Source organism: Rhinolophus hipposideros (assembly GCF_964194185.1).
Source record: "Rhinolophus hipposideros genome assembly, chromosome: 23".
Classification (NCBI taxonomy): Eukaryota; Metazoa; Chordata; class Mammalia; order Chiroptera; family Rhinolophidae; genus Rhinolophus; species Rhinolophus hipposideros.
The window spans coordinates 23419851-23432325 of record NC_138069.1 but is presented as its reverse complement, the minus strand read 5'-3'; the positions used below and the strand labels follow the sequence as shown (position 1 = coordinate 23432325).

Below are 12475 nucleotides of genomic sequence, written 5' to 3'. Positions count from 1 at the left end.
CATTTATTATAATGTTGATTAAAAGAATTAAAACAGGATTATATTATATGTACTCTTAGGCAGCCTGCTTTTAAATTTTGCTTTAAAATAGATTTTAAGCATCTTTCGGTCATTATTTATAAATATATATCATCATTTAAGAATTTAAAAAATTTTGTTTAAATTTGTGTCCCTTTCCTCCTCCAATTCTGGTCCCCATTTCCCCTTCCCTATAGTAGGCACCCACTCTGCGGTATTTGATGCCTGGTTCTCTAAACTTTATATGCAGCTGTGAAGGCCATAAGCAATTTAGGGGACTCTGTATTGAGTTAGAAATACACGCACATGGCAAGGATTCTGATGGCACTAAGGTTTACAATGAAAAGTAAGTCTCACCTACCCACAACCTCCGCTTCCCCAATTCTACTCCCCAAGGCACCCCGAATGCCCACATCCCTGTATCTTTCCAGAGAGACTTATGACATATACAAACTTAAGTATATCCTTTTTAAAAGGACTACGCTCACTGTTTTGCGTTTTGCTTTTTCGCCAAACCACATAATTTAGAGATGATTTTGAACCAGTGGATGTATAACTGCCACATTATTTTCACAGCTGTGTAATTTTCCATTGTGTGATGTATCAGCTTCCCGGCCTTCACCCCCCTCCGTGGACAGCTTTAGGTTGGGGCTCGGGAGGATATGAACCTGTCCAGGGCGAATTTGCCCTTGGCTGGCAGGGTCTGTGCCCCTGCGTCAGCCCCAGGCCTCGGGCCCCTCCTTTTAGAAGCTCAGGGCATAATTTTGGGAGCTCTGGGCTCCTGGGAGCCTTGCCTCTGTTCCTGGTAAATGAGGTATAAAGAGATGACAGTTTCTCAGCATGCCAGAACTCAGGGACTGCGGTCACTGCAGCTTCCCCCAGCTCTATGGTGTCCTCTGACCTGGAAGCAGAGCAAGGACGTTCCCTCAGGGCCCTGACTTGTGCCTCCTGCAAGTCCAGGAGTCTCATTCTCATTGTCCAGGAAAGGAAAGAGAGGTTCAGAAAGTCATAGCAACTTGCCCAAAGTCACACAGCTGGCAAGTAGCAGAGATTTGAGCCACAGGCTCATTCCATGGTGCTAGCCTGCCCAGCAAAGAAACTGAGGGCTGGAGAGGGGAGGGAATCAAACTTTGACCATAACAGGGGTCTGTAGTCTTTTTAAGCCCAGGCCTCTTTTGCCGATGCCCAAAGTCAGTGAGCCCCTGTTCAGCTTCATCTGTCAAAGCACCTGGTACCTAGTTCGTGCTCAATGACTGTATGAGAAATTGCAATGTTGGCTGTTGGAGGGGTGAGAGGGAGGTTGGGGGTGGGGAGCAGTGTGTCCTGGTGTAATTGGCTGCCTTGGCCCCTCCCACAGTTCGGCTCCATGACAGCATCTCCGAAGAGGGACACCATTACCTAATCTTTGACCTGTGAGTCTGGGCCTACCCTGGGATGTACAGTGGGTATCGGGGCAGCGTGAGCAAGAATGACCTCAGTGGGTCCCTTGGCCTGATGGGTCCCAAATGCCCCAGACTGGGCTGAACTCCCTCTTCTGATACAGAGTTTCCCAGATGCATTAGGCTTGCCACCAAAGCAGTCAGGTTGGTGTTCTTGAAACACCAACGCACAGTCTTTGTCTATTTAGTTTTGCTTCTATGTGTGGCTGCTGGGGATATAGTTTCCTTTTGGAATAATTTTAAAGTTTCTAAAGCCAGTCGATTGAATGAAAAACAATTACGAAATGATAAGCTTCAGTGGCTCCTGGATTGGCAGAGAAGCTCAGTGATAACTGGTCTCATCTGGAAAAAATAGCCCTTGAGATGTTGATAATGGGGAGGCTATGCATGTTGTGGGGACCGGGTTATGTGAGAAATCTCGTGCCTTCTGCTCAGTTTGGCTGTGAACCAAAAGCTACTCTAAGAAATAATGTCTATTAAAAAACAAAAACAAAACCCAGCCCTTGGGCTTCCAGGAGCCTGATGAACTCTAGAGATGTGTTCTGAGGGTCCCCCCTCCAGCCTGGGCCTGCTGGGGAAGAAGGGCCCGGGTTGGAGGGGAGGGCAGTTAGTGAAAAGATGAGGTTGGAAGCTAGGAAAGGGGCTATAGTGGTGGGCACCCCTGTGAACCCTCCCTTTGGGGCTGAGGTTCTGATGTCCCGAGCCCCACTCTTAGCTCCCTGGAGACTCCTCCAGAAGAGGCAGCACCTGGGGCCTCTGTGTGAATGTGACTCGGTGTCTGTCTCCCTAGGGTCACTGGTGGGGAGCTGTTTGAAGACATCGTGGCCCGGGAGTATTACAGTGAGGCTGATGCCAGGTGAGGTCCAGGTGTGGCCTGGTAATGGCACCCAGGGTCCGGGCCTGTCGCTTGCCAGTTTCCCAGGGGAGGCCCATCTTCACACAGTGACCCCTTCCTTTCTCTCGCCAGTCACTGTATCCAGCAGATCCTGGAGGCCGTGCTGCACTGCCACCAGATGGGGGTGGTGCACCGGGACCTTAAGGTGAGCAACCAGCCTGAGGGTTCGGCTCACCAGGGAGCCTGCCCTCTGGCCCCTGCCCTTCCCTCCGCCTGTGGAACCAGGGGTATTAGCAGAATCCCTTTAATTTCCTCAAGTTGGGTTAGGTGGGGAGTATTTGTCCCACCAGACAGATAAGGAAACTGGGCTCAGGGAGTTCAAGCATCTGGGCTCAGGACACAGCCCCCGTGCTGACTCCCAGCCCCCCGTGCTGTGTGCCAGGCCAGGTGAGATGTAGTTAGACTGCCAAGACTAGCTATGGCCAGGTCCAAATCCCAGCTGCACAGTGGCAGCTTCTTTACAGTGGGGTTGCCATAGCAACCGCTGCACAAGTTGACAAAGATATCAAAAGAGCGAGCACAGTGCCTGGTACATAGACATGTTACTCTGGTTTCTGGGTCTTTGGCAGGTGGCGGGTGATGGAAAAGAAAAACAGGTCTTGGGGCCCTTGGAGTCCTCCCACTTCCCACCTAAAGAAGAAGATAGACAGGACAAGCACATATGGAATCCAGGGCTGGCCCAGCCGCACGGCCTTCCTCAGTCGTCAGCACAGACTTCACAGCTCTCCTTGGCTGGCCTCATGGCCTCGGTGGCTGGTAGCTCGTAATATCAGACCCGTTTTGCAGCAGGAAGCTAAGGCCTATAGAATCCAAGGGATTTGCCAGAGAGCGTGCAGTTCAGTTCTGCCTGAGCTAAGACTGGACTCTGACCTCTGATCCCAGATCCCAGACCCTGGGGGGGTCTGGCACCAAAAAGCCACTCAATCAAGCTCCCACTTCTGCAGGAACCCCTTCTAGGTGACCCTGCTGGGTGCCCATCCAACCTCTGCTTTTTGGTCCTCATTGACTATTGCTCACCTCTTACGGGGTAGCCCCCTGCACCACTGGGAAGTACTCCTTCAATGTTTCCTGCTATGGGGGTTTTGCCCATGAACCTCAGTTCCACCCTTTGGGGCCACACAGATCAAGCCTCCAGCTCGGAGCAGCTCTGGAGTCACTTGGGTAGCTTTGTTGTAGCTCCTAAGTCTTCTGTAGGTTCTTCTCTTCCATTCCCACCCAGGATAGTATTTCCAGGTACCCTCCCTAGGCATGCTCCAGTGGGTCCAGGTCCCTGTTTGGGGTGAAATGCTGTGACCAGAGCCCCTGCCCACCTCTGACTGTCACGAGTAGTCTGTGTCTCCTCACACTAGTCTAGTGAGCTCCCTGTGGCTCAATCTAGACCCACAGGCAAGAAGGTCTCTGGCCAGACAGCAGGGCGGCTGTCCCCGAGGGCCTGTTCCCATTATAGCTACAGCCCTTGCACAGGAGGAGAGGTAGCACAAATTTAGGCCACTCTGGATAGAATAATTAGTAGCACATTCATCAAATCAGGGCAGAACGGCTACTGAGACACAGGACACTTTGTGAACACAGCCCCCATAGGACAAAAGAGGCTTTAACGAGCTATATTTGTTTGGTTGATATAAGGTCAGATGTGAGACCCCTCAGAAGTCCCAGTGGGGAAGGGGGTCAGAGGAAGCCAGACTTGAAGCCCCGCCCCCTTCCCAAGCAGAAAATACAAATGCTGATGCTTGTTAGGCACTTGCTCTAAGCCACTTCGAAGTGCTTTACATAGACTATCTGCCACCCCATGAGGTAGGCATTATCCCACTTCTTCTAGGAGGAAATCAAAGCTCAGCGAGGTGAAATAATTTATCCAAATTCTAGTGTAGAAGTGGCAGCACTAGGATCAGAAGCTGGAGAGTCCACACCCTTAACTCCCCTCTGTTCCGAGAAGGGGGATTTCCTGTCCTCCAGACCCAGCAGAGGACAGCAGCGTCCACGCCCCAGAGGCCAGCTGGCACGTCCAAGACCTCCTGTCTCTCAACCTAGAGTGGTTAAGAGTGCAGCATAGGAGCCAGACTTCGTCTCCAGCTCTGTGATGTTTGTTGACTCACTTAACTTCTCTGCACCTCAGTTTCCTTCTCTTTCTACATCTGACAAATACTTATTTATTAACTGCCTGCTATATGAGGCCCACTGTCTTAGGTGCTGGTGATACACTGGTGGGCAGGACAGATTAGAAACTCACGTTCTAGAGGGCTGACAGCTAATGAACAAGCACGTAGACAAATGGGGAAAAACATTACACGTCGTGATGACATCTATGAAGGTAACAGCAACGAGGATCTAAGGTAGAACATACTGGGGGCTTCTCCTTATATAGAGTAATCATGGAGGCCTTCTTGGTCGGCGTGACATGAAGGTGAGAACTGAATGAAGAGAAGGGGTCAGCCCAGTGAAGCTCAGCGGGAGAGCAGAGTAGGCAGGGGGAACTAGAAGTGCAAAGGCCCTGAGGTGGGAACAAGCATGATTGTTTCAGGGGATATTAGAAGGCCACGGTAGAGAAACGGGATAATAATGCCTACCCCAAAGCGTTGTTGAGGTGATGGTATGCAAAACCCTTAGCCTACTGGCTGGCACATAGTAGGGACACAGTAACTGTTGCTTATATTTCCTTATTTTGGTGGTGTCTGTCCCCCCACCCACCACCTCCCACCCTCAGCCCCCGACTCTGAGGGGAGGGGAATGAGGGGATGGCTGGTGGAGGAAGGGTCTTCCTGTTGCAGAAGACAGAGGACTTGTAGTGCGGTAGTCCCCTCTCTGGGGACTGAAGCTTAGGGTCCTGTGGTTGGAGCTGGAGGTGGAGACAGGGCACCTCTGGATTGTCCAGCCGGTCCACCTATAAGCCCAGGTCTCTGGAGGTGAAGTTCTGAATGTGCTCACTGTTCTCTGGCCCTTTCCTCTCCCTTTTGCCCTCTTCTCTCTGGTCCTGGGAAGCCGGAGAATCTGCTGCTGGCCTCCAAGCTCAAGGGCGCTGCGGTGAAGCTGGCGGACTTTGGCCTGGCCATAGAGGTGGAGGGAGAGCAGCAAGCATGGTTTGGTGAGTGGGGGCAGGGGGCAAAAGGAGTGTTGGGACTAGCCTTGTATTGACACATCGCCCTCTAGGAACCCTCTCCTCTGCCTGAGCTGGGGCAGGTTGGACATCGTGTTGCACCAGCCAGGGCTCAGGGAGCAGAGATTCCTCCCCACCCAGCCTCTGGGTCGGTGGGTGTTGAGCACCTCCCTGGAGGCCAGGTGTAGGGATGCGGTTATCATTAAAACAGGTAAAATAGTACATCACTTCTTCACATGTGCATGTACCATCACTGTTGGCTAGACTTCCATGAGTTCCCTTAATAGTCTGGGTGCTTGAGATTACTATCTTGATTTGATAGATGGGGAATAAAGGCTAAGAAACCTGGAAAAGGTCAAGGGAGAGTAAAAGGATAGAGCCAGGATTCAAGCTCAGATGATCCAGTGTGCTCTGAGATTTTGGCATAATTGAGTCTGTTCAGCTTTCTGGGGATGCGTTTTAGTGGGCAATATTGATTAGTGGTTAAGAGTCAGAGCTCTGGGTTCAAGTGTCACCCCTGCTGCTTAGAGGTGTGTGATTAGGCATCATTGTACCACTCTGAGCCTTTGTTTTCTCATCTGTAAAATGCGCATAATAATAGGATGTTCCTCAGGGCTGTGTGAGGGTAAAGAGATGAGGCATAGAAAATGCTCATCCCTGGGGCGGCCGGGTGGCTCAGTGGGTTAGAGCACGAGCCCTGAACAACAGGGTTGCCGGTTCCATTCCCACGTGGGCCAGTGAGCTGCATCCTCCACAACTAGATTGGAGACAATGAGCTGCTGCTGAGCTGCTGGTGGGGCAGCTGGATAGCTCAGTGGGTTAGAGCACAAGCTCTCAACAACAAGGTTGCTGGTTCAATTCCCGCAAGGGATGGTGGGCTGCACCTTCTGCAATAAGACTGAAAATGGCGACGCTGCGCCCTCCACAACTAGATTGAAGGACAACAACTTGATGTGAAGCTGATAGGCCCTGGAAAAACACACTCTTCCCCAATATTTCCCAATAAAAAATAAATAAATAAAAAAACAGAAAGAAAGGAAGGAAAAAAATGTACATCCCTGCTTAGCACACACACACTCAATAAATAGGAACTATTCTTATGATTACTTATTAAAATATTTTAGGTGTCCATTATTTCAATTGATATTCCCAACAATACTGGGAGGTATTTAAGGTAGGAATCCCTAATCCCTCATTTGACATATGAGGAAACTGAGGCCTAGGAGAAGAAGAGACAACACAAGGGACTTGGGGCCAAGCCAGAGTTAGGGGCAGACTTCCTGCCCCCGCAGGACCAGCACATAGAAGGCGCAGGGAGTGAGCAAAGGTGCAGCTCAGCCTGGAGCTGACATTGCAAGGACATTTCATCTCAAGTACCACCAGCAATTAATTGGTAATAGCTGCTGGGAGGTTTATGCTGGACGTGTGTGGCACTGAGTCAGGGCCCTGTGAGAAGGGCTCTGAGACTGATCAGTGACTTCTGCTATAGGCTCTGGAGTGGGGATGGCGACAAGTGTACCCTGGTCTCGAGGCCTTGCTGGTTTGCCAGGCCAGGGCAAGGGGCGTTTTTGCCACCTCCGGGGCAACTCCAGTCCCTTTTCCAGCAGGTCTTGCTCCGGTTACTTACATGCCACCTCTGTGTGTGTGTCTGCCTGTCTGTGTGTCTGCGGAGCAGGGTTCGCAGGGACACCTGGATACCTCTCCCCAGAAGTGCTGCGGAAGGACCCGTATGGGAAGCCTGTGGACCTGTGGGCCTGCGGTGAGTCTGTCCGAAGGCGCCTTTATGCCCCTCGCTGCCTGTCCCTCTCGTGCCCTCTCTCCTGTCCCATCACCACCACCCAGTGCTCCTCCTCACAAAGGGTTGAAGGTTCTACTGCGCTTCTCCTCAGGGGTCATCCTGTACATCCTGCTCGTGGGGTATCCTCCATTCTGGGATGAGGACCAGCACCGCCTGTACCAGCAGATCAAAGCGGGCGCCTATGATGTGAGTGTCGCTTCTGTCTCCAGCCTCCCTGCCGTCCACTGGTCCCCGTCCAGTGAAAGCCAATGCCCAGTGAGGTCAGGACCTGAGGAGGCCCCCCTCCCACCCTCCCGGCCCGTTAGGTCTCCGGCCACTCTCTAGTCACGGGGGAGGGGGTGAGGACTGACTGGGGCCAGGCGACGAGCTGGCTGCGCCTAATGATCAGGGCATCTAACTGATGGGGTTTTGCCCATGGGGTCCCAGAGGGACAGCAAAGTGGGGCAGGAGGTAGGGAGCAGTCCCCAGGAGCCAGGTTCTCTCTCTCTCTCTCTCTCTCTCTCTCGTTCTCTCTCTCTCTCTCTCTCTCTCTCTCTCTCTCTCTCTCTATCTATCTATCTATCTATATATATATATATATATATATATATATATATATATGGCATAAATACATGCAAATAATAATAGCTAACACTTATATAGTACTCTTCTAAATGCTTTCTATGTATTACTACCTACAGTACATCCTCACACCAATCTATGACATAGATACTATTATCCCCATTTTACAGATAGGGAAGTTGAGGTACAGAGCTGTTAAATAACTAAGAAATGGTAGAGCTGGATTTGAACCCGGATGGTCTGGCTCTCGTGTCTATGCTTCTACTACCGAGCTATACTGTTGTTCCACATGGTTGATTTCCATTGAGCTCTGTGCCATGTGTTTTATATCATATTTAATTTTCACAACATCTCTAGGGACAGCTTAAGGAATCATGTGATTCACCCAAAGTCATACAACCCAGGAGGCAGACGCAGGACTTGAACCCACCCTTCTGATTCTGGAGTCTGGTCTATAACCACTAGTCTGCTGCTCCCCAGATAAGGCACAGCCTCAGAATAGCAGAGGGAGGTCTTCTTTCTCTCTGGTCATTGTTCTGATTTGTCCTAGGCTCAGGGGACCCTGCCCCAACTCCTCCTGGTTGTGGACGCCCAAGTGGATGGGCAGCAGGACCCCTGCCTGCTCCCCTGCCAGTCAGGGGCTGGGGGATCGCAGGGGTGGCCTGGGGTAGGCTGGGCAAACCTGGCCCCTCTGCCCCTTCCAGTTCCCGTCACCAGAGTGGGACACTGTCACCCCAGAAGCCAAGGATCTGATCAATAAGATGCTGACCATCAACCCATCCAAACGCATCACGGCCGCTGAGGCCCTCAAGCACCCCTGGATCTCGGTGAGCTTTCCTCAGCAAGGCCCTTCCCAGGAGCCCCTCTGGCCTGCAGGGTTAAGGCCCTCATGGAATCCTATACCTACCTGTCCCTGTCCCCTCAGGCCCAGCCTGGAGCTGAGAGGGTTTGATCCAAGAGACACTGACCCTCTGTGTTTCTCAGGGAGAAAGTGGAAATGGGAGGTTGGCATCAGAACTGGGGGTGCTACTGACATTGAATGTCTGGTCCCCAGAATGCTAAGCACCTGTAATGCTTAAACATCCCCCAGAACAAAGACTTGTTGCCCCAAGATGTCAATCACATCCATAAGACGACTTGTTGAGGACTTGTTGAGGGGCGCCCCGGTTGGCCTCCACTCACAGGCCTCTCCCCTCCTTCCCCCAGCACCGGTCCACCGTGGCCTCTTGCATGCACAGACAGGAGACCGTGGACTGCCTGAAGAAGTTCAACGCCAGGAGGAAACTGAAGGTAACAGGTCCTCCCAGGGTGTGCTCCTGGATATGGGAGTAGCTTGGCCTGGGTCTCCACTGTGGCCAAGAGACCCACTCCCTATGAAGTTCTTTCCTTCGCTGAGTCCACAAGCATGTGTTGAAATCTGCTTTCTGGGCGGGGCAGTGAGCAGTGGAGAGGACAGACATGTCACCAGGAGATGACAGGGTGGTGGTGAGTGCTGTGACCACAACCCCTGAGGCTGTGGGTGTCCGCAGCAGGGCCATGAACGAGGTCTGGAAGGGCCAGGGAAGAACGCTGGAGGCTTTCCTGGGCATGTAGAGTCTCTTCAAGCTGAGACTCTGAAGGACAAGCAGGCATTAGCAGATAGAAAAAAGGCTGTGCAGAAATCTGGAAGTATGAGCTTGACCCCTTAGGGGGACTGCAGTGTTTCAGTGTGGCCGGGGAGAAGTTTTGGTGGTGACATGTGACTGGGCAGAAGGCCGTGATGAGGGTGAGGTCCCAACAGCCGAGCACAGGAGAGGAATGGCCGAGAGACTTAGACAGGGGTTGTGGCCCCGAGGAAGCTACAGTGGGACCCAGGTGGGCCCTGAGCTGCTGGTCTCTCAGCAGGTCCTGTGTGTTACAAGCGCCATGCTAGCTCCTGGCCTAGACCTTGTCAGGGACCCCATGAGCAGGTAGGAAAAGTGACCGAGGGGTCCCCGGCTGGTCAGAACAGAGAAGCTATCAGCATGCTCAGTGACAGATGCTGAGTCCCCAGCTCATTGGGAACCTCTTCACCTATTGCTCCCAAGCCTGGCATGGTGGCTTAGGGTGGGGACACGGGCCAAGGGGGTGGTGGCCAGCATGATGCCAGGAGAACTGAGTCTTATCCCCAGTCCCTGGCGAGAGCTGTCATGGAAGAAGTCTCAAAACGTCAGAATCGGGGATTCTTAAAATCATGGACGTGGGACTCAGAGAGTGTCTAAATCAGACAGTGTCAGACCCGGAAGGGCCTTTGTCCCCCAGTCCCTTTGGTGACGGAAGAACAGAAGAGGGTTTTTCCACATTAAGCCTCCAGGGTTCCAAGCCCAGGGACCACAGAGGGATGAACTAGTACTGGAGGGAGGTGCTGAGTGCCCCCAGGTAAAGGGCAGATGGGGGAGGGACCCGGGGTGCAGGCTCTGCCCTCTTTGCCCAGGCAGGAAACTTCCTTGGCCTTTAGGAGCCCCCACTGGCAGATGTCCCCGAACCTATCACCGGCTCTGGCCAGGCCAATGGGACCTATTAATATCTGCTCCTAGGATGGCCCTGTCCTTGGCACAGTGCCAGCTAAAGTCTAGCTCACCCTGATTTCTCCAGGGAGGTGGGGGTTGTTCTCTGAGATGTGGGTGGGGGCAAGTGGCGGGGCAGAAGACTTTGGCTTTGTCTCTAAATGGAGCGCCTCCCTCTCCTTTCCCACTTCTCTCCCATTTCTCTGTCTCTCCTCCCTCTTCCGGCTTCTTCTCCCCCACACCCCCTCCTCTTTTCTGTTGCAGGGAGCCATCCTTACCACGATGCTGGCCACCAGGAATTTCTCTGGTAGGTGATAGGGGCTCAAAGTCCTAAGTACATCCTCCAAGACTTGGGGACATTACCATTTTGGATACCTGGATACCCTTAGGCCATGGGGCCTGGGGAGAATGGGGGCTGCAGAGGAGCCGTGACTTGGGGCTTAGCTTAGCTTACCTGATGCAAAGCTGTTCCCAGAAGCAGAGAAAGGTCAAAGGGAAGCAAGCCAAGGGCCCACCAGGAGGGGTCAGAGATTTGTCTGTCTCCCTCACCTCACAGCACTACTAGGGTTCTCAGGCTGGGCCAGCCAGAAGGGAAGGAGTCTCAAAGGTTGGGGTACAGGTCCAGGCAGGACCGAGCCAGCCCCAGGGAGAGACACTATTCCTGTTCCCTACCATTCCTGAAGCCCAGTGCTAAGCAGGCCCCATGCATTGCTCAGGTGGCCGCTGCGACAAGGCAGTGGCATCCCTGTTCTCTGAAGGAGGACACAAAAGCTCGGGGAGGTGACCCGTGAAGGGCCCCAACTTGCACCAGTAGAGAAAGGCAGAGCCTGCTTTCAGCTCAGGTTTGACCAACCCCAGCGCAGTACCCTTAACCTGGGTGGGTCACCAGAGAGTCCAGGGTAGGAGCCCTAGGCCTTGGCCAAAACCAGCCTGGTTAAGGCAGGGAGTGCCTAATGACCTGTGGCATGTGGCCCCGAAGAGAGAAGGGGAAAGGATTAGTGTCAGGGCTTAGCAAGAAGCTCCCCCTGGCACGCTGGGGAGTGCTGGGGCCAGCACTGCCAGAGGCTTCTCTCTGGGGAGCCTGGAGGCTGACGGGGCAGCTGAGCAGATATAGCAAAGCTCACCCTAGGGGCCCTCTGACTGGCACTGGTGTCAGCCAGAGAGGGCTGCTGTGGACACATGGCCTGCTCCACAGCAAGGGGTCGGCTCTGGGAAGCCACAGCCCTGGCTTCTCTGAGAGGGGCCACCTCCCCATTTAACCAGCTGGAAGCGTAAGAGCAAGGGTGGGAAAACCCTGGAGCTTCAGATCTGGGCTTTTGCCACCTCCTTGAACTACCTTCCCACTCTCTCCCCAGACAAGGATCCTGCAGTTCCTTAAACTGAAACATGAGCCACTCAGACAGTCAGAGTCTTTTTTTAACAGCTGAAGTGCCCCTGGAGAACTCTAGTCCAAAACGTACAAAATGGTGCCCATGGGTCGGTTCCAATCTCTAGATGTGCTTGGGGAGTGGGGGAGGTGGTATTTTAAAAACTTTTTGGGGAAAGCGTTTCTAGCACTTAAACATCAGGAGATTTCATGGAAAAGCCCAGATTTCTGTTTTCTCTCAAAAATCAGAATATGTGGCCTCACGGGACCAACAGTCCTCCAATAGTTGGCTGGAGCACAGGAGGGCCCCTTTGAGGCTTGCGGGGCAGCACTCCCTCCACCCCACTATCCATCCTCTTCCATCCCATAAACCCTGTGGAGGATGAACAGCTGTTCCTTGGCTTTGGATCTAGAGATACCCACCCCTGCACTTGATCTATAAGACAAAACTTTGGGCGGGAGCCTGCAAGGGGTCATTGGAAATGGGACAGTGACTGAGGAACAGGACCAGTCATGAGCCCAGTCCCTCAGAGCCTCAGGAGCTACAATATCCTGTGCCACCCCTCGTGCCCTGCTCACCGTGTCCCGGCCACCAGGAGAAGGGCTCATGAGAGTGGCCACCATTTACTGAGCATCTACTGCATGGAGGTCAAATGCTGCGCTAAGCACTTTGTAGATACCCTGTCTTGTTTAGCTACAGGCATTTGCTTGAGGTCTGAGCAGCCGGAAGCCAGGCTGAGCAGGGCTGGGCACTCATGCCACTTCCTGGCTGATGCCTT

The 12475-nt window shown here is 52.9% G+C and overlaps 1 protein-coding gene across 2 annotated transcripts in view; it reads left to right on the top strand.

Annotated features, from left to right (window-relative positions):
- The window catches only part of CAMK2A (calcium/calmodulin dependent protein kinase II alpha), a 61328-nt gene that overhangs the window by 25616 nt on the left and 23237 nt on the right, over positions 1-12475 (top strand). For both annotated transcript variants that reach the window (XM_081035185.1, XM_081035186.1), the window contains exons 4-12: positions 1376-1430; positions 2248-2313; positions 2425-2497; positions 5332-5434; positions 7122-7205; positions 7336-7430; positions 8510-8632; positions 9012-9095; positions 10595-10637. In XM_081035185.1, the coding sequence (XP_080891311.1) occupies positions 1376-1430; positions 2248-2313; positions 2425-2497; positions 5332-5434; positions 7122-7205; positions 7336-7430; positions 8510-8632; positions 9012-9095; positions 10595-10637 (726 nt within the window). The remainder of the gene's footprint in view (positions 1-1375; positions 1431-2247; positions 2314-2424; positions 2498-5331; positions 5435-7121; positions 7206-7335; positions 7431-8509; positions 8633-9011; positions 9096-10594; positions 10638-12475) is intronic.